Below are 19,102 nucleotides of genomic sequence, written 5' to 3'. Positions count from 1 at the left end.
TACGTGGGCGCGCAGATGCCACTGGTTAGGCAGAGCCACCGGCATCACCGACGCCACAGCCAGAAGCATCGGGAAGGGGAACGGGAGAAGGAGTCTGCCCCGACAGAGCAGGGCTACCACTGTAAGTCCCACCGCGGCATTCGCTAAACTGGGGGCAACGTGGGCACTGGGGCCTTCTGCAAGCACGTCCCCGTGGCTAGTTTGAGTGAGTTGCTGTTCTTCCGAGGGAAAGTGGCCTTATTGAGCAACACCCTCTTTTTCCCAAGTTTTACTTTCTTTTTTTTTTTTTCTTTTTTTTTTTTCTTTTTTTTTGTTTTTTTAAGTGCAGTTAAATGCATAATGGGTTTAGGCTCGTCTTCCTTAGAGGGATCCTGGCTTTAAAAATGGCAATGTGGGGAAGGAAAGCAGCCCATCCTTATGCAGAGGTGGACCAGATGCTTCTCCTTCTTCACGGCTCTGTGCAAGCCCAGAGAGACGCAGAGGAGAGGGCCCAGCCCAGTGTTTATGGCTGCACTGGTGCTGATGGCCACTTTGCACGTGAGGGTGACAAGCTGTGTTCAGGCGCAGTAACGGGATGGGTCTTTGCCTTCTGCCCCCAGGCTCCCCGTCCCAGCGGGTGCAGTTCATTCTCAGGACCAAGGAGGACGAGCAGCACATCCCTCACCACTTGTTCTCCGAGCTGGATGAGATCTGTGTAAAAGAGGGCCGAGATGCCGAGTGGAAGGAAACGGCAAGGTAAATCCCTGCTGCTTTGGCTGCGGTGGGAGAGGAGTCCCCGCACTGGCAGCGCCCGTGGGCTCTGCTTTCTCCTCTCCAGGACGCGAAGCTTTTGCAGCTGCAGGTGGCGGCACGAGGAGCCTTCTCCTCTTGCCACCCCGTGGCTCTGTCAAAGGGGCTGCAGAGCTGGGGCTGTTTTCGTGCAATGGGGCTGATCGCACCCGATGTCCGCAGGTGGCTGAAGTTTGAGGAGGACGTGGAAGACGGCGGCGAGCGCTGGAGCAAGCCCTACGTTGGCACGCTGTCCTTGCACAGCCTCTCCGAGCTGAGGAGCTGCATCAGCAATGGGTCGGTGCTGCTGGACGTTTGTGCCAACAGCATCGAAGAGATTGCAGGTACCGTGGGCACTGCATCTCTCCGGGAATGGCCGAGCTCAGCTCACCACGGTGCTCTTCACTCCCAAATCAAACCCTGCCCCAATGGCACGTCCTTTTCCAGAAGTGCCACTGTGTTTTTCTCATGAGCTGTTTTTGGATGTAGACTGGGCGTGCAACAGTCGCACTGTTTTTTTATTCCAATATGGGGTCCTTTTGAAAGCAGTTTGTGGAGTTGGAGAAGCCACTAGAGAATATTCTGCAGCCAAAAAGGAGCGTGTGTCAGGGCTTAGCAGGCTGCTCTTAGAAATACGGAGTCTGCGTAAGAGCTGAACCACCTTAAAGGAACTATTTCTTACAAGCTGTTTCCTCGCATTCTTTGTTTTACTTTTGCCTTAACATCCAGCATTTAAGAGTTTTAAGGCAGAGTTTCTCTGGCGATGACCAAGCAGTGTATTTCTGTGGGGAAGATACTTGAAGTTAATTGCAAAAGCCACTTTGGAGAAGTTATCTTTGACTGGCAGCAGGTCTCCATTCAGCCCTTTCAAGGGCTGGAGAAGTCGGAGCCGTTCTTAGCATGTTTCTCCCTGGGCTCAGCAAATTGCACTCGATCAGCACGGGAAACTGGGAACGTCTGTGCTATAGATTGCTTATAATTTGGGTAAACGTGTAGAGTCAGAAAGGCCAGGTCGGGCAAGAAAATTGCATTATTTAGAATGGGAAATATTTATCTTAGCGGAATGATGAATAAGCACTTGGATGATGTTTCTTAGCAAAAGAAAATTCTCGTTTTCACTGCAAAGGCTGAACATTATTAAAAGGCCTTGCTATGCAAGGCTGAGCGGGCATTAGGGTGCAGCCTGTGTGGCACAGCCTTCCCTGGGGGCTTTGGGGGTCGGGACTTGTTGGGGTTTCTGCTCTGATGGCTTTGTTTCCCTTTGCCATCCTCAGATCTGATCCTGGCCCAGCAAGAACAGTCCACGGAGTTTGACGAGCACGTGCGGGCGCAAGTTCGAGAAGTCCTTCTGAGGAAGCACCACCATCAGAACGAGAAGACAACCAACCTTCTCCCCGCTGTCTGCTCGTTTGCTGATGTGAGCAAGAGGCAGTCGGACCTGCACCTCCTCTACAAGCCAGGTGAGGGTTTCTGCAGGGCTGTGGCCCCATTAGACTTGCCCAGGCAAAGGAGAAGCGTCCCAGTTGCTCCTTGTCCATCTTTCTGAGTGTCTTTCTTTTTCCTACCAGCCCAAACAATCACCCCTTGTCCTTCTCCCACCGCTGCGGAAGCTAAAGATGGGGTGACCCGTGAGAGCAGAGCTATGGATTTAAGCAAGGTGAGACACTCGTAGCTTTCTTAACGCCTTTAGGGCCAGATTTGCTCTTGCAGAGTGTGCTGCAGAGCGCTGTGGGCTTTGCTTTTGGGGTAATTGCCTGAAAATCGCTTGTCGTGCCCAGGCGGAGCTGCACTTGATGAAGAAAATTCCCACCGGGGCTGAAGCATCCAACGTGCTCGTAGGAGAGCTGGATTTCCTTCACCAGCCCATCGTGGCATTTGTCCGCCTGAGCCCGGCTGTCCTCCTCTCAGGCATGACGGAAGTTCCCATCCCAACAAGGTGCGAATGAGAAGCGCAAATTTCTTCCGTAAAAAAGACACCCAACCAAACATCAAGTTGCAGGCATCAGTTTGGTGTCCCAAGGGAACAAGGCTAGTGGGAGGGGGAGCAAGCACGTTTCCCCCACCCACGTCTCCTCGCCTTCATTTCTCCATTCCCTGCTGTAGCTTTTAAACCCATCGGCCAATTGTAATGAAAGTTGGCCCCCAAATTACATTTGCCGTCTGTTTTGAAGAATTTCAAATTCATCGCGGCATCGCTGAGCCTACGTGTCCCGTCTTGAGCCACGCTCTGGGCTGGGAGCTGCCAGGGCTTTCCTTGGGTGCTCTTGGAGCAAAGACACCTTCTTCTCTCTCTCATTTTCTTTTTCTTGCCCAGGTTCCTGTTTGTTTTGCTTGGACCAGAAGGAAAAGCCCATCAGTACCATGAGATCGGCAGGTCCATGGCCACTATCATGACGGATGAGGTGCGACAAGATGAGATAGCTCCGGGTCATTTTTGCCTTTCTTCAGCTCTCCCTGTCTCTGAAGTAGTGAGGAAGAGGATTTGCTGTCCCAGCTGCCCGCAGCTCTCCAAATAGCCCAGCCCTCTTTCTCACCCCAAAGCAAACACGCAGATTTGCATCACCCCACATCCTGGAGGCTGAAATCCCGCCCGGGGTGCATCCTGCACCTCATCCTTCTCGCCGGGGTCCCCAGCACGCTGTCCCCAGTGGTGGCATTGCCAGGGCCAGTAAAACTTCTCTTGCTCTTTAAGCAGAAGGGTATGGTGTGCCATGGGGGACGGGGGCCTCGTGGGGGAGATGATTACAAGTGCCGTGATGCGCAGATTTTTCCTTTTGGGGGAATATTTCCTGCCCTTTCCAGCAGGGAATTTTGGTGAAAAAGCCTTGCGTTTAGCCAAGAGCTTATTGCACTGGTTAGGACATCCGAGCTGGGTTGTCCTCTCACCAGGTTGTCTTCTATTGGCAGGTTTTCCGTGACGTTGCCTATAAAGCCAAGAACGGGGCTGACCTCGTGGCTGGCATCGACGAGTTTCTGGATGAGGTCACGGTCTTGCCGCCAGGAGAGTGGGATCCATCGATCCGAATCGAGCCCCCGAAAAACGTCCCTTCGCAGGTGGGTGCCACATCGGCGGGAGGCATGAGGGGGATGGGCAGGATGGCTGGGGATGCTGTTCAGGGGCCCAAATTCACAAGGTCCCACTCTGACACAGTCACAGAGCCAGACCAGAAGCAAAACAAGCCAGTGGTTACAAGTCCATAGCTTTATCTCACTTCCATTTTAACAGGAAAAAAGGAAGATGCCAGGAGCTCTTGATGACAGTGCTTCTCACAGCACGCTGGAGAAACACAGTGGCCCTGAACTGCAGCGGACGGGAAGGTGGGAGCTGTAATAGTTTGGGGTTTTTTTCTGTTTGCCTCTCAAATCTGAGCATGCACCTTCCCTTCTAGCAGGTCTTTGGGGTTAGCTGGTTCAGTGAAGGGGCTCCACATTGCCAGCTTGGTCCCCTGGGCTGGGCAGGGGGGAGATCTGGGCAGCTGGGCTCAGCCCCAACCATCACCGTTGCACGCAGGTTTTCTTGATTTGGGCTGAAGGAGAGTGCTTCTTTTTAGCCACGAAAGTTACTCTATGCTTGTGATTGCCCTTCTGCAGCAAAGCAAAGTCGACGTGTTCCTCCAAGAGAACAGACTCTCTTCTTTTTCCTTCCTGCAGGCTCTTTGGAGGTTTGACCCTGGACGTGAAGCGGAAAGCCCCGTGGTTCTGGAGCGACTTCCGGGATGGTCTGAGCCTGCAGTGCCTGGCGTCCTTCCTCTTCCTCTACTGTGCCTGCATGTCCCCTGTCATCACCTTTGGGGGACTGCTGGGGGAGGCGACCAATGGCCACATAGTGAGCACCTCTCTCTGTTGGGGGGGATGGGGGAGGGTAAAACTCAGGCCAAAGTCCCTGCTGCAGTGAACCGGCTTTGGTTTTTGTTTCTCCCTAACGATTTATTTACTCACGGCCGCCTCTCTTCCCCGGACAGAGTGCCATGGAGTCGCTGCTGGGCGCGTCCATGGCCGGCGTGGTGTATTGCCTCTTTGCCGGCCAACCTCTCACCATCCTCGGCAGCACCGGACCCGTCCTGGTGTTTGAGAAGATCCTCTACAAATTCTGCAAGTAAGGCAGGCTGCCGCAGCTGGGTGCTGCGAGAGCCTTCAGAAGGGGGCAGTGATGGAGAAAAGATGCTTTTCTTTTCTTTTTCTTAGGGGTAGTTGCTAGATTTTAGTGACAGTCCTTTTGTTGCGATGGCTTTGATGGGAGATAAACCACCCTTATTGCCATAAGGTTTATTATTAAGCCCCAGCTTGCTGGCAGCAGGTGACTGGGTGCAAACCCAGCTGGTTTCAGTGTTAGGGCGTCAGGGTGATGTGGGAGAACACCACCTGGCCCAAGAGGGACCTGACCTCAAGCAGTCTCCAAGGTGTTAACACGAGATCCGTGTTAAACAGTGGTAACTAAATAATTGGCCTCTCCTGCTGTGGGTCTACACCCTGCACCACAGCCCCGAGGCTCTCTGTAGTAGTACATGGAAACTGCATTTCCCATCCGCAGCCTTGACACGCTCCAAAATTGCTCCCCGTTTTCCCCAAAGGCAGGCATGGCTCAGGGCCTCTTGCTGGCCTTTCCAGCCTTTGTTTCATTCTGCTTTCCCAGGGAATACACGCTCTCCTATCTGTCTCTGCGGGCGTGCATTGGGCTGTGGACCGCCTTCTTGTGCATAGTGCTGGTGGCCACCGACGCCAGCTGTTTGGTGTGCTACGTCACCCGCTTCACGGAAGAAGCCTTTGCCTCCCTCATCTGCATCATCTTCATCTACGAGGCTCTGGAGAAGCTGAGTCACCTGCGAGACACCTACCCTGTGCACATGCACAGCAAGCTGGACTTCCTCACCAGCTACTAGTGGGTTTTTTTCCCCCTGAGAAAGCTGCTGCCCCTTGGCAGGAGCTCCGGGCTGCACCTCCATCACCTTTCCCTTACCCCTGTCTTGGCTTCTCTCCTCCCAGCTGTAAGTGTGAGGCACCGACCCATCCCAGCAACGAAACGCTGCGTTTCTGGGCGAGCAACAAGATCAACGTGTCTGGCATCGCCTGGGAAAACCTCACGGTGACCGTAAGTGCCCCGAGCCACTGCTTCCTCGTGCCGCGTCCATGGGGTCCAGGGGCATTTGCCTGGTGCAAAAGTCAGAGCCCTTCAGGGAATGATGGGCTTCAAACTGTGCTAGTGCTGCTCGGAAAAGTCCTTGCCTAAATGTAGCGTGTGGTTTTAAGCCGCTTGGTCCTGGGGAGGAGAGTCCACCTTGTCCAGTCTACCCCAACGTTGTGGGTAGCAAGTGTCCCCGTCAAGCCTGTTGCAGGACAGTATTTCTGACTGGGAGGAAGGTTAAGTAGTGGGTGGTTTGATTATTGTAGAAGTTGTAGGACTTAAGTTCATGCTTGAAAGGTAGTAGCTGGCCTCCTTAATGGGTTCCTAGTAACTCCAGGCCTTGCTTTCTCGTTCAGTGCTGTCTGTAGGTACGTGCATAAATTTGCTTGTCTGAGCAGCCTCTCAGGCTGTTGTTGCCGGAAGCAGAGCCCGGGCCTAGGGCAGCAGGCTCTTATGGTGGCCTTCATCCCCTCTTGGCCAGGTTCTGCAAGACCTCCCCTGGGGAGGGACGATCTGTCTCTTCTCCTCCTTTCCTACCATGGTTGTCTTTAGCCCTCCTTCCCTCTTCCCTCTCTCTCTATCCCCAAGAGTTTCCAGTGTTTCCTTCCCCTCTGGTGTCTTCTTTAGCCACGATTGCTCGAATGGCAGGCAGAGGATGTGCCAAGGGTGCGTGGTATGGTGTCCCCTCACATCTCATTTCTCCACTGTGTAGTTCAATGTGTCACTTGTTCAGCTGCTGCTGCTCATTAAATATAAATCTCTATTGGCAGGAGCAGTTACAGGGTCGTGGATCTTGGACCAAGATCCTCAAAACCCCCTAGCTATGCGAGGTTTCCCTGCCGCACGTGCACTGCCTTTGTGTCCTGACGCTCTGTTTCTCCAGGAATGTCGGTATTTGCGTGGGGAGTTTCAAGGACCTGCCTGTGGACGCGACGGCCCCTACACCCCTGACGTGTTCTTCTGGTGCTGCATCCTCTTCTTCGCCACCTTTGCCCTGTCAAGCTTCTTGAAGAAGTTTAAAACCAGCCGCTACTTTCCAACCAGAGTAAGTAGAAGATGGTGGCCAGTGTCCATCTCCACACTCATTTCCCAAAATGGCTTTCCTGGAGCACTAAGCAGTATTTGCCCTGCCTTGGTCAAGCTGGGAAACGTTGGCCTTGCAGGCCAAGCTCTCCAAGAGCTTGGATGTCCCGCACTCATTTCCATGAGTGCAAAATCATCGTAGCATTTCCCACATGCCTCGTGACCTGCCCCAGATTGAAGATTTTGGGGGGTTGATTTATTTTATTTTTATTTTTTTTTCTCCTCAGGTAGTAGGAAGTCAGGTTTCCCAAAGTTTTGGGGGTTGGGGTTGGGGGATTTTTTCCCTACCTTCTATGCATTATGTGCTCGAGCGGAAAGTAGATTCGAATGAGGAGCTTCCTTTTGAGGACTAAAGGATGCCTCAGTGCCTTGTTGCCATTGTACCTGTGAGTGTAGCTGTAGTGTCAGACATGTGTTTTCTTATTTTTAATATTATTATTATTATTTTTAGGTTTTGACTTAAACCAACCCTTGTCCGCCTAATTAAGCTTTTTTTATTGTCTGACCCCAGATCTCACAGGGACAAACACAGCAGCAGTATCTAAGCAAGGGATCAGGCTGCATGTGCTCAGAGGGGTGGTGGGATTTGGTTAAGCAGCCTTAATGTTGTGGATGTCTGCAACTCTTGCATCTCGCGTTACGGCCCTGTTTGCCATGCCCCTCTCACCTCTGGTTTCTCGCCCCAGGTACGGTCCACAGTGAGTGACTTTGCTGTTTTCCTCACCATCGTCATCATGGTGCTCCTTGACTTTGTGGTTGGGATCCCATCGCCGAAGCTCCAGGTCCCCCATGCGTTCAAGGTAACGGGATGTTTTGGCACGTGGGGGTGCCACAAGGTGATGCCGGGGCAGGGCAGGGCTGAGTCTGGAGGAGATGCTGGTGGTGTGACCATCTCCTCTTCCACCTCCAAGTGCCTTGCTTCCTCCTGGAAACGAGAAGATGGCCCCAAAACTAGATACCTACAGGGGAAGTATCTAGAGGTGCTTGCAAAGAGGAGACTGGCACTGCTGAAGCCCCCGGGAGAGGGGGACATGAAGCCAGGGCTGGGAGGTGCTCTGACACAGGGAGGGAGGGGAAAATGAAAGCCAGTGGAGTGCCTGGGCTGGGAGACGATGCTGATGCGTGGGCTTTGTTGCAGCCTACCAGAGACGACCGTGGGTGGTTCATCAACCCCATAGGACCCAACCCTTGGTGGACGGTGTTGGCTGCGCTCATCCCAGCTCTGCTCTGCACCATCTTGATATTTATGGACCAGCAGATCAGTGCCGTTATTGTGAACAGGAAGGAGCACAAGCTGAAGGTAAGGGCCTGTGAGGGATGACCCCAGCCCCTTCTGGGCTGCAGGTCTGGGGAGAAGCTCTTATTCCCGATGCTTTCTGAAGGCATTGGTTTGGGACAAGGTCAGGCTGCGTGGCAGGATGCTCTCCTGGATTAACGATGATGCAGGGAGCAAGTGACAGGGCAGTTCAGATGAGCAACCTTTTGGAGGAGCAAATTAATCTTGGAGCAATAGAGAAGTGCGTTTTTGTTTTAAAATGGCAGCAGCAGCAGGTGCGGGGAATGAATTGTTTTGATGCGCTGCCAGGGATAACTCAGAGTCACACCTTCCTCGCAAGTGGTAGAATTTTCTTTATGAGTGGAAAAAAGGTTTTGGTGGTTTTGGGTTGTGGGTTGTTGTTTTTTGGAGAAGTATTTATCGCACAAGCTCTGCATATCCATTGTTTCTGAACTCCTGCCAGATTTTCATGCCACGTGCTTGTGCAAAGCCTGCATACACGCTTGCTTGTTTCCATTTCTTGTTTTGAATTCTGAAGAAGTTGACTTGTGCTCGAGCAGGGTTTGAGTCTGACTTGCGACGTTATCCTTGCTCTTGTGCTATGGGATGCTCTGTTTCTTGTTTTCCTGCCTGCAGAAAGGATGCGGGTACCACCTGGACCTTTTTGTGGTGGCCGTGATGCTCGGGGTGTGCTCTGTGATGGGGCTGCCCTGGTTTGTGGCTGCGACCGTCCTGTCCATCACCCACGTGAATAGCCTCAAAGTAGAGTCTGACTGCTCAGCTCCAGGAGAACAACCCAAGTTTCTGGGGATACGAGAGCAGAGAGTCACTGGCTTGCTGATCTTTGTGCTCATGGGCTGCTCCGTCTTCTTCACTTCTGTGTTAAAGGTGAGAGGAAAATGCAAACCACCCAACAACCGCGAGCTTGTTGGAGGTTACAGCAAAACAGTCCCCTCTCTGCAGGCCTGAGTAGTTAGTTGTGGAGCGGAGGAGGAGGAGGTGATCCCAACCCTTGGGGCTTGACCCACGGTGGGAACCAGCCTCGGTTAGGCTTTGCAGCCCTTCAGGCCCCCGTTTGGTGTGCTCGAGGCGAGCAAGCAACGCAACTGCTTGAATTTTTGGGTGTCTTTCAGGCCCGCCCATGTTTATGGGTTACAGTTGAGCATATTCAGACCAGCACATCTGCTGTCTTTCAAACAGGCAGCCCTTTACTGGCTGCAATTTGCTCCCCAAATGCCCGGGAGCAGCCGTTCCCAGGAGCTAAACACACTGAGGTCATCCCCGTGGGCTTCCTTGAACGTTCCTCCCACAAAGTAATCTTGTCTCTAGGCTAAAAGGAGGCCTGTGGCCTTTGCCTGTTGCCCCAAGAATAGGCAGAAGTGTTTCTTCTACCGCCAGAGAATGCGGCATAGGGTAGCACGGGTGAAATCGCCTGTTTTCCTCCAACCTTTCTGGAAAATAGGATTATTCTGAGGAGACGTAACTCCCAAGTTCAGCCTAAAGCAGAGCCTTAGCTCACTCGTGCGCACAAAATGGCAAAAAAATGGTTAAAATCTGACCCATCTCTAAGCCTGAATGGAAGCTGGAAAGCTTCAAGCAATTTTAGGCAGTGCCTGTGGAAGAGGGTGGTAATACTGAAAATGCAATACAGAAAAAGAAACGATTGCATTCTTACTTTTTTTTTTTCTTTCCCCCCCCCAGTTTATACCAATGCCTGTGCTTTATGGCGTCTTTCTCTACATGGGTGTGTCGTCACTCAGAGGAATTCAGGTACGGACTCTTTTACAGCGTGCAGCATGTTGGCTCCCTGGTATTTTGTCTCTGTAGCAGCAGGGAAAAAAGCAGTGGCATGGGAAAAACTTCTCGCAGAGCAAGCAATGAAACTCTTTTGTGTAAAAAAGAGATTGGTGGAGGTACAGGAGCTATATGGGGCTGGGAGGACCAGGCAAGTTCAGCGCTCTCTGTTGCAGGGTTTAGGGCAGGTCAGTGTTTGGTTACGTGAAAAGCGGGGGAATTTGGTGCAAAGGGAAGGCAGTTTCTACCACTGGTGGAAATCCTCGCGGGGGGATTCAGTGGGCCGAGAAATGCTAATAATGGAATGGCATGGAATAGTTGCCGTTTGGTGGGCAGCTCTCAGGGCCAAGCCGGTTTATAGATGGAGCGAAGGGAAAATGGGTGCTGCTCCCAGGAGGAATGCGGTGGGATCCAGGATTTCTGACGGCAAGCGAGATGCTGCAAAGTGCCTCCACGTCTCGAGAGGGCCAGAAACTTGCCGCAGTCCCAAGGTGGCAACCTTTCCCTTTTATTTCGCAGTTCTTTGATCGCTTGAAGCTGTTTTGGATGCCGGCGAAACACCAGCCGGATTTCATCTACCTGCGGCACGTGCCCTTGCGAAAGGTGCATTTCTTCACGGCGATCCAGCTGACCTGCCTCGTCCTGCTCTGGACCATCAAGGTGTCCCGTGCCGCCATCATCTTTCCCATGATGGTAAGAGCTGCCACCGCTCAGCAGCGGGGTGTTTGCAGTGTTGGAGTGAGAGGTGGCATCGTCTCTGAGCTCACCGCATCTTCCCTCTTATTCATGAAGGTTTTGGCTCTCGTCTTTGTCCGGAAAGCGATGGATTTCTGCTTCTCAAAGCGAGAGCTCAGCTTTCTGGATGACCTTATGCCAGAAAGGAAGAAGAAGTTGGACGATGCCAGAAATGAAGCCGGAGAAGAAGAAGAGGTAAGGCTTGCTGTGTCCTCGGGGCTGGACATCTCCGTGTGGCTGTGAGATTGCCTGTTTCTCTTACAGCTTGTCTGGAAATGTTGGGGGAAGATCAGCACTCAATCGAAATAGATCCCAATAGCCTGTAACTTTTGTAACCTTTGTTTCCTCAAGTAGCAGTGAGCTGAACGCTTGAATACAGGTGTAATTTTTAAAACGAGTCGTTTTTCACAAAGGTCATTATCATTATGATGATTATTATTAGATGCTGCTGCTGCTGCTGCTGCTGGCAAGACTTGCTCATAATCGTGTTTTGAACACACAGTCCCCCTGCCCCGAAATCTTTGGAGTGAACGGTTTCTTCCCTGCTGCACTAATACCTATAGCTGCCAAGGGGCAGAAGCGGAGGGCAGACTGCTAAGTTTGTGCTGGGCATTCAGCTTATCTCCACTTGGATCAAAGACAGAGAACGTGATTTGTCCCTTTTTTACATCAGGAGTCCAGGAGGGTGATGGAAGCTGCTGCTGCTGCAAGTTCAGTTCAGCTGAACGTGGGGAAGACCAGTGATGTGGATATCCCAAAGCAAAGCAGTGACAGGTAAAGCTCCACCAAGCGCCAGGACCCCCGGCAAGATTAGCTTGAAGGTGTTTGGCAGAGTTTTCTCCACTTGCCTCTTTGTGGGGCATCCCACAGAAACCAGCAGGCAGCTTGGTGGGAAAACCAAATTCGGGGGCAGGGCTGCAGGAAGTGATTGCAGGGCTCTGACCGCAAGCAGAGTGGCTGCAGCACTCGCGTTTGACCCTCAAACCTTGCCTCATCAGTGCCTTTACGGTAGCTGGAGATCCTCATACTTACACATGAGGAGTTGCAGGCGTGATCTGTACCAGCAGTGGCTTAGGAACCCGGACCGGGGCTAAGCCCCAGCAAAAGCCTTTGCACAGAGCTGTTGCTCTGCAGCTCCCCGGCTTGCCTCCCAAAACTCCTCATCCAGCAAAACCTCCCACGCTTATGCGGAGCTTTGATTCTCGGGGCTCCGCTGTTCCTCTTGCTGATGCTAATGCCCTTGGCGGCATCAGTTCCCATAATCACGGATTGCTATGTAAAATATTTATTGCAGGACTGATCCTTCTGAGATTGTTATCCTGGATGAAATGTCACAAATGACCGTATGGAAGGCTCTCACTTTGAAGACAGAAACCCTTTGAATCCAGGGAGGAAAAAGGTAAAGGATTGCACGTGAACGTGACCGTGCTCCTCTGCAAGCGACGGCGCACATCTACGCTTTTCCCACGCTTTGGCCGGCAAGGCTGAGCAAACGGCCTGTCCCTGGGAACAGGCAGGGAGGACCGTGGCATGCAAACCAGCTCCTCTCTGCTGGGGTGGTCCCCCAAACAGGGCTGAATCAGCAGCAGCTGGCAGGTCTTCCACTGATGATGCTCTCCCTCTTTTTCTCTTCCCTTCGCCTTTCCCCACTCCCGCTTTTCACGTTTAGGAATCTTGACTTTGAAGGAGAGGAGTGAGAGCGTGACTCGGGGATGTGCCAACGCAGACAGAGGGAGAAAGCGCTTTGTTTCAGTTGGAGGATTCCCATTAAAGCCATGCAGATGTTTTCAGTTATCCTTGGTGTGCTTCAGGCATTCAGTATCTCTAGACCAGCAAGCTGAGGTGAAGGTCACAGTCAAGGGGAGTTTGGTGGTGTTAAGTCTGTGTGCGTACGTGCGTGTGGGGGTGTGGGTTTGTAGTGGTAGAGGGACTGCTACTGCTTTATCATTCAGTGCTCTTCTTTTAATACCTAATTCCTCCTCTTTTTTTTTCCCCTCTTTTTTCCAAATGTAAACTGGGAATGTCCAAAATAATTTTCTGTTATATTTGATGCATTCTCCACTTTCTTCTTGATCACGACCAGGTTTTTGGTCTGGTTCGGGGTCCTGGCTTTAATTCACTCTTATGTCTCTTACTGGTACAAGAGGGATGCCCTCTGCGGCAGGGCATCATAGAGAGCGTCCGAGCAGTTGGTCTAAGGTGAAAGAAAAGCATTTGCTCTCTGCGCTCCAGTTTTACCTCTCTTGGTTGGTTTGTTTTTTGTTGTGGTTTTTTTTTTTTGCTTTGGCTCTGCCATCAGCCTGGGAGCTGCAAAATGCAGAACTGCCACCTTCTTGTCCCCTGGCTGTAAACTGCATCTAAGGGAGCACTTCAGGTATTTGATTTTGCATACACCGTATGGTCACAGGAGCGGCCAGATGAGACCTGGGGCTCTGTGTCCCTGGGCTGCCCCCTCTGTTGTTCCTCCACTTTCCTTCTGTATTGGATCTGGCTGAGTTGGAGTTCCTTTAACCCACAGCAGCCCTCGTAGTGCTGTGCTCTGTACTGGTAGCTAGAAAGCTGTTGATAACACAGCAGTGTTTTGGCCATGGCAGACAGCCAGAGCACACCCAGACACCCAGGCATCTTCCACATGGAGGCCACTTCCCACCTCGGCTGGCCAACGCAACGCGCTGCCTACCTTCTTCAAGGACGGCAGCAGTTTGATGCTGACAAAGCCCATCTTGTTCTTCTGGACATGTTTCAGGAGGAAAGCATCCTTGGCCTTGTTCTCATCAGAGAGGTGGAATTCCACCTGGGACGCAACCCTCCTGGCCAGATGCCGGTCAGGGACGGAGTAGCTGCAGTCCAAGAGATCGGCCCCCAGAACATCGCTCGCATCGCAGAAGCTCCCGGCAAAGCAGCAGGGACACGGGTGTGACTTGGTGGCCTTTGGGATGTGCAGCACTGCCCGGTCCCAGCCACAGCGGTCGGTGCAGATGGCAGAGTCTTGAGGAGCGGGGTGGCTCAGCTGCGCTCTGAAATGAAACGGAGTTTTATGCTTTTAGAAGCGCACTTGCCTTCATGCCCCCAGCATCGGTCCCTGCCACAAGTTGCACAGCACATGGCCTTGCACAATCTTGCAGCCAGAGGTGCCTCACGAACAGAGCGCAATCTCTTTGATTACCAGGATACAGGCCAGGAGAGATCTTTGGCCTCCGGTTCACGGCAGTTGTCCCGACTCCCCCAGGCCACACACTGTTCACACAGCGGGAGCGAGAGGCCTGTGTCCTTGCTACCCTTGGGGTGTCCTTGCTAGCGCCGAATCCTCCAAGCACGAGGAGGGGATGTACTAACCCCATCCCTGGGGTCCCGTAGAGCGCAAACAGCCCCAGCGCCCCGACACCGGACGTTGGGCAGAATCCAGTCCTTTTCTGGGAGCACGCGGCGGCGGGTACCGTCTCCTCCGGGGTGTCACGCACCCAGGGAAAGGGCCGCCCCCTCCCAGGGGGATCCAGAGCTGCTGCTTTTCCCAGCAGGAGACTGAAAGACCTGACAGCACTACTGGAGCGAGGGCTGGGGGAAAGCGTGCCACTGAGCGACACCGCGTGACCTTCCTTTGCGCCCTCGAGGTCCTTTTTCCTATTTCTGCCTTGCTCCGGTCAACGCAGCGAACAGAAGCGCGGGCAACGGTCACAAACGCATTTGCCATCTGGCGCAAGGAGGCTGCGGCTGCAGCTTGGTCCCCGCTTGGCTCGGCTGAATCAACTTGTTGTTCTTCCCCCACCGGAAAAATACTGTTGAAAGCAAAGAGCATTTGCACCCGCAGACCGCAAGAGCTGCCTGTAGGCCCCGGGGGCACCCCAGCCTCCCTTAACCCTTTCCCTCCCCAGGAGGAGCTGGGGAGGCTCTTGGGGGTGGGGCGGAACACAGGGAGCCCCCGCATTCCTTCCTGGGAGACGCCAAAGACTCCTTGGCAGCCAACAGCCAGAAGGGACCATGGCGCGGCCACCAACGCAGCTCCCACTGCCTGGGCCCTGGGGCCCCCCGGCGCCCCAGCTTTTCCAGCCATTCGTGCTCCCCAAAACCTTCTACCCTCGAGGTAGGGACCAACCCCAACCCCTGCAGCCCAGGGACGCTCTTGGGGAGCAAGAGCAGAGGTGACCACCGGTCATCGCTCCTGTCTCATTCTCTCTGGCTTGGCCAACCTGTGCCGCCTTCCCGCACGGGAGCAGCCCTTCCCTGCAGCCCAGGCCCCCCAGGCACCACCAGCAGGTATGGCACCCCAGTCTGCTTTGGCACCTTCGCCATCCCCATCACACCCGTTCCCCCGGCACTTCTAGCATGGGGGTTCAGCAAGCCCCGGTGAGCATCCTTGCCCTCACCTGGGCGGCGCATGCCCAGTAAAGCCCATCTGCAGAGAATTCCCCAAATATTTGGGGCCACCTCTCCCCTTTCACCTCCTAGATGTGAGTCTCCTCCCCGATTTGCAACCCCGTCCCACCGGCACAGCGGCTCACCCCGTGGGGATTGCCCCGGCCACAAGCTCCCCACGCCCCTGGCCCAGAGCTGGGGGATGTCGGCCATCGGGGCCGGCTCAGCGGGTGCCCCTGGACAGTTCCCCCGGCCCAGCACGGCTCCCCCTCACCCACACAGGTCTGCAGAGGGCTCCATGTGGCTGCCTCTTCGACCCCCGGGTCTTCCGCATCCAGTGGACAACCACCGACCTGCCTCCACCGGCCAGCACCACGCTCGGCCAAGGCGCCGATTCTCTGTCGGGTGCTGCCCTGTGGGGTCCCGGGGGCTGCGGGGCCCCCCAGGGCCAACCATGATACCTCACACCCTACAAAAATCAGAGGAGTGGGGTGACCCCAGGCCCTCTGGAGCTGCCAGTGTCCATCCCTGGCTACCAGCACAGCGAGGGGCAGCTGGCACAGATCAACATCCCCAGCACGGCCACCCCTGTGGGGGCACCCCTGGGCGGCGATGTCCACACCAGCCCCTGCGCTGCCACCAACAACGAAGCCCTTGGGGACACTGCAGGCGACCTTGCAGTGTCCGAGGAGATGCTCCTGGAAGAGGCCCTAAGGCTCTTCGGTTGCTCCCTGGATGGAGTGGGGGTCAGCCAGGATGCTCCCAGCAGGAGCTCCGTGGCCAAGGACGCTGGTGGCACCGGCGCAGACACCCCCGACCGCGACTTCAGCTCGCTCTCGCTGCCTGAGGAGATGCTCACCCCCGACTACTGCATCCCCGAGCTCAGCGACGCCATGCTGAGCCTCAAAATAGTCAACGGCGGTGGGATGGAGCCCCAGGAACCGTGGCAGGATGCGGGGATGGACCTGCCACCGTCCCCACCTGCCACAGCAGGCAAGCGGAGGAAGAGGCAAGCGCAGAGCTCCTTGCCAATGGCAACCAGCAAGCGCAGGGCTCTGGCAGCCAACGTGAGAGTGTGTGTGTGGGGGGGGATTAGACAGGGGTGAGAGGGATGGAGATGGGGGGAGTGGGGGGGTGGGAGAGGAGGGGTGGGGTATATGGCAGGGGGGGTGGGCAGGGGGGCTAGGGAGGAGTCAGACCAGCTTTGATGGGACATTTTCTCTTGTCTTTTCAATTAAAAGCTGTTTCTCCAGAACCGCTCGGTGCCTATGTGGGAGGGGGAAGGAGCACAGGGGGCACCAAGAAACAGCCCCCAAGAGGTGCAAAAGCCCCACTGAGCCCCAAATCCGAGCCAGCAAGCCCCGAGGGGAACCCAGCCACCCCCAGGGCCCAGTCACCACCAGCGGGGCAGGCTATGGTGGGGGGGGGACGGGAACGGGAACAACTCCCCTGTCCCCTTCCCCAGGGGGAGCAGCCCTTTGGTGGGGAAGCCAGGACAGACAGGTCCCTGCAGGACTCACGGACACGGCCCCATGCAGAAAGCAGCACAGAGCCCCTGCGACGACGACAGACCTTGGGGGCCGGGGGGGACACGGGCACACACGACAAGAAGGGCTGCAAGGCCTTCGTCTCGAACACCACCAGCGTCCCCTCCAGCGGGGACAGGGCTCGGTGCACAGCCCTTCAAAGCCTCAAGACCATCACGGCCTTCCTCGGGTCCCAGCGCACTCAGCCCCGGAGAGCCCAGCTTTGCCTCACTGACACAGCAAAATAACCCCAAATCACCCCAAGAATGGCGAGGGAGGGAGCTGCAGGCCAGGCAGGGACTCTCCTCCGCTTGTCTGGCTGCACCTTGGGCAGTCGCAAGACCAGGAAGGGGGAAGAAAAAATCAGAAGGAAAAAAAAAAAAAATCACTGCACCGGCCAGAAAGTGCCTGGAAACTTCATCCCTCTTCATTGCCCATTTCCCATGCGAGCTCCACAACCTGGGAGCAACTCAGCCAATAGAACCGTCGAGAAGCAGAGTCACAGCCTGCTGCAGCTGGCCCTGCTCGAGCAGCCGAGGTGGGCTGGATGATCTCTAGAGGTCTCTTTCAGCATCCATTCTGTGCTGCTGTGACTCTGTCTCTATCATGGTTTAAGCTATAAAAATGAGAGCTATAAAAATGGAACGCTGTGTTAAGAGCACAAGGCTCTGCTAGCAACGACCTTGCTGTGGCTCCTTGCTGTGCTGAGCCCAACCGAGTTTTTAAGAGTAGATTTTTAGTGTGAGCAAAAGTGTGATTATTTTATTTTGCAATTTATGTAAATAAAGTGGGTTTGGTTTGTTTTTTTTTTTTAAATAAGACTCTTCCAGAGCTCAGGTCAGGCTGAACCTGAGGGAAAGGGGCAGACCCTCGCAGAGGGCAGAGCCACATCATGATAGGGGGGCCAGCAGGATCAGGGGGCTGCTCACGTCCTCCGGCTCCAGGAAGATGGTTGCACAAAGGACTCGGGGCGCAGCTCCAGGGACAGGGGTTTGGTGACCTGGCTCCAGCGCCTCTGGGGCCAGGGGCTAGGAGCTGTCGGGGGCTTCAGGGCTGTCAGGGGCTTCGGGACTGGGGGCTGCAGCCCTCCGCTTCAGAGGGACGATGCAGACGCTGTTCTTGGCCTCTTTGACTCTCCACCACCGGCCAAGCCTGCAGATGAGAGAGATGGGGGCTACCCTCCGCCGAGCCCTTGGAGGAGCAGGGGGGGGCTGTGCCCCTGGGCAGCACCAGGGAGGGGGGACAGTACCGGTGCTCCTGTCCAAGGCCAGCCACCAGGAAGTCACCGGCTGCAGAGAACTTGAGGCTGTTCACAAAACCCACCTGGAGGGGACAGGGCAGGGTGAGGGGCTCTGGCAGCCTCCTCCTGCCGCCCAGGGAGGGGAGCCCCTGCCCAGAGATGCCCCAAGCCCAGCTCCAATCCCCCACCTCCCCATCCATACCAACGGGATGTCCCAGAGGGGCTCCAGCTTCCGAAATCCCTCACCGCACTTCCAGAGCTTCACGCTGGCGCTCTGGGAGCCTGGGGCAGAGAGAGAAGACTGCCATGCACTCCCACCCAGGTAAAGGAGCAGGACGCCCCCCTCTCCACACCCCCACTCCAAAGCAGCTGCCACACACCTGTAGCCAGGAGGTCCCTGTTGCGCAGGGCGGCCACTGCTGAGATCCAGTATGGCTGCTGCAGGCCCTGGGCATCCTGCATGCCATGTGCCTGCCGGGCCAGTGCCAGCGGCTTCTTTTTCGTTAGCCCCCACAGGGCTAGGGACCTGCCAGGGAGGGAAGGGGCGAGGGGGCCGAGGGGGGCACCGCCTGCGCACCCCAGGCACCACCCCGGCCCTGTGCTCACCCGTCATCGGCGCCTGACACCATGTGCTCCTCACTGATGAGCTGGATACAATCGATGGAGCCCCTGTGAAGAGAAGGGGCAACTGCCATCAGTTATGAGCATGCTTTGGGATCCTATTTAGGAGACAAGGGCTCACCGGGGCATCAGCATCCCCACAGTGCCGGCAGGCTCCTAGTGATGCTTGGCACCTGCACACCGCTGCCCCAGCCTGACCCCCCTGCCTGCAGCCCCCTCTCCCGCCCCAGACCTACTGGTGCCCGTAAAACACAAGCTGCGACTCCTCCGGGATCTTCCAGAGCCGCACGGTACCGTCCCGGCCCCCTGCCGTCACACAGCACTCCCGGCTCAGGCTGTCCGGCCCCGTGATGACATCCTGGTGCCCGAACCTGGAGAAGGAGATGGCAAAGTGCTGTGGCAAGCAGGGCCCTCTGCTACCACAACTCCCCCGGGCCTGCTGGCTCTTGTGACTTCTGACATCCCCAGGCAGGAGTGGCTGCGCAGCTTGCGGTGCGGGCAGGAGGCAGAGCTGCCCTTCCTGCTGGGGACGTGGAGGGGAGGATGCTGCTGGAGTCAGAGCATTGGTGGCTTTGTAGCTCCCG

The 19,102-nt window shown here is 55.2% G+C and overlaps 1 protein-coding gene across 1 annotated transcript; it reads left to right on the top strand.

The window, feature by feature from the left end:
• LOC126036863 (electroneutral sodium bicarbonate exchanger 1-like) lies at positions 1–12,163 on the top strand. The gene is made up of 21 exons (XM_049797076.1): positions 1–133; positions 600–735; positions 952–1,112; positions 2,043–2,228; positions 2,337–2,425; positions 2,547–2,704; positions 3,083–3,170; positions 3,676–3,822; positions 3,995–4,086; positions 4,420–4,594; positions 4,731–4,864; positions 5,402–5,647; positions 5,752–5,857; positions 6,774–6,935; positions 7,660–7,773; positions 8,112–8,273; positions 8,886–9,137; positions 9,951–10,019; positions 10,563–10,736; positions 10,836–10,979; positions 12,065–12,163. Exons 1-21 carry the CDS (start codon positions 16–18, stop codon positions 12,158–12,160), a joined length of 3,009 nt encoding a protein of 1,002 aa, XP_049653033.1. The 5' UTR covers positions 1–15; the 3' UTR covers positions 12,161–12,163.
• Positions 12,164–19,102: the final 6,939 nt, after the last annotated feature.

The sequence above is a fragment of the Accipiter gentilis genome, unplaced genomic scaffold (genome assembly GCF_929443795.1).
Source record: "Accipiter gentilis unplaced genomic scaffold, bAccGen1.1, whole genome shotgun sequence".
In the NCBI taxonomy this organism is placed as follows: Eukaryota; Metazoa; Chordata; class Aves; order Accipitriformes; family Accipitridae; genus Astur; species Astur gentilis.
This window is presented reverse-complemented; position numbering and strand designations above follow the sequence as displayed.

Excerpts from the sequence above, each read along its gene's own strand:
- LOC126036863 (XM_049797076.1), top strand. The coding sequence starts at position 16 with ATGCCACTGGTTAGGCAGAGCCACCGGCATCACCGACGCCACAGCCAG. Across the intron at positions 736-951 it reads GAGTGGAAGGAAACGGCAAG|GTGGCTGAAGTTTGAGGAGG; the intron begins GTAAATCCCTGC and ends CGATGTCCGCAG. Across the intron at positions 2,229-2,336 it reads GCACCTCCTCTACAAGCCAG|CCCAAACAATCACCCCTTGT; the intron begins GTGAGGGTTTCT and ends TTTTCCTACCAG.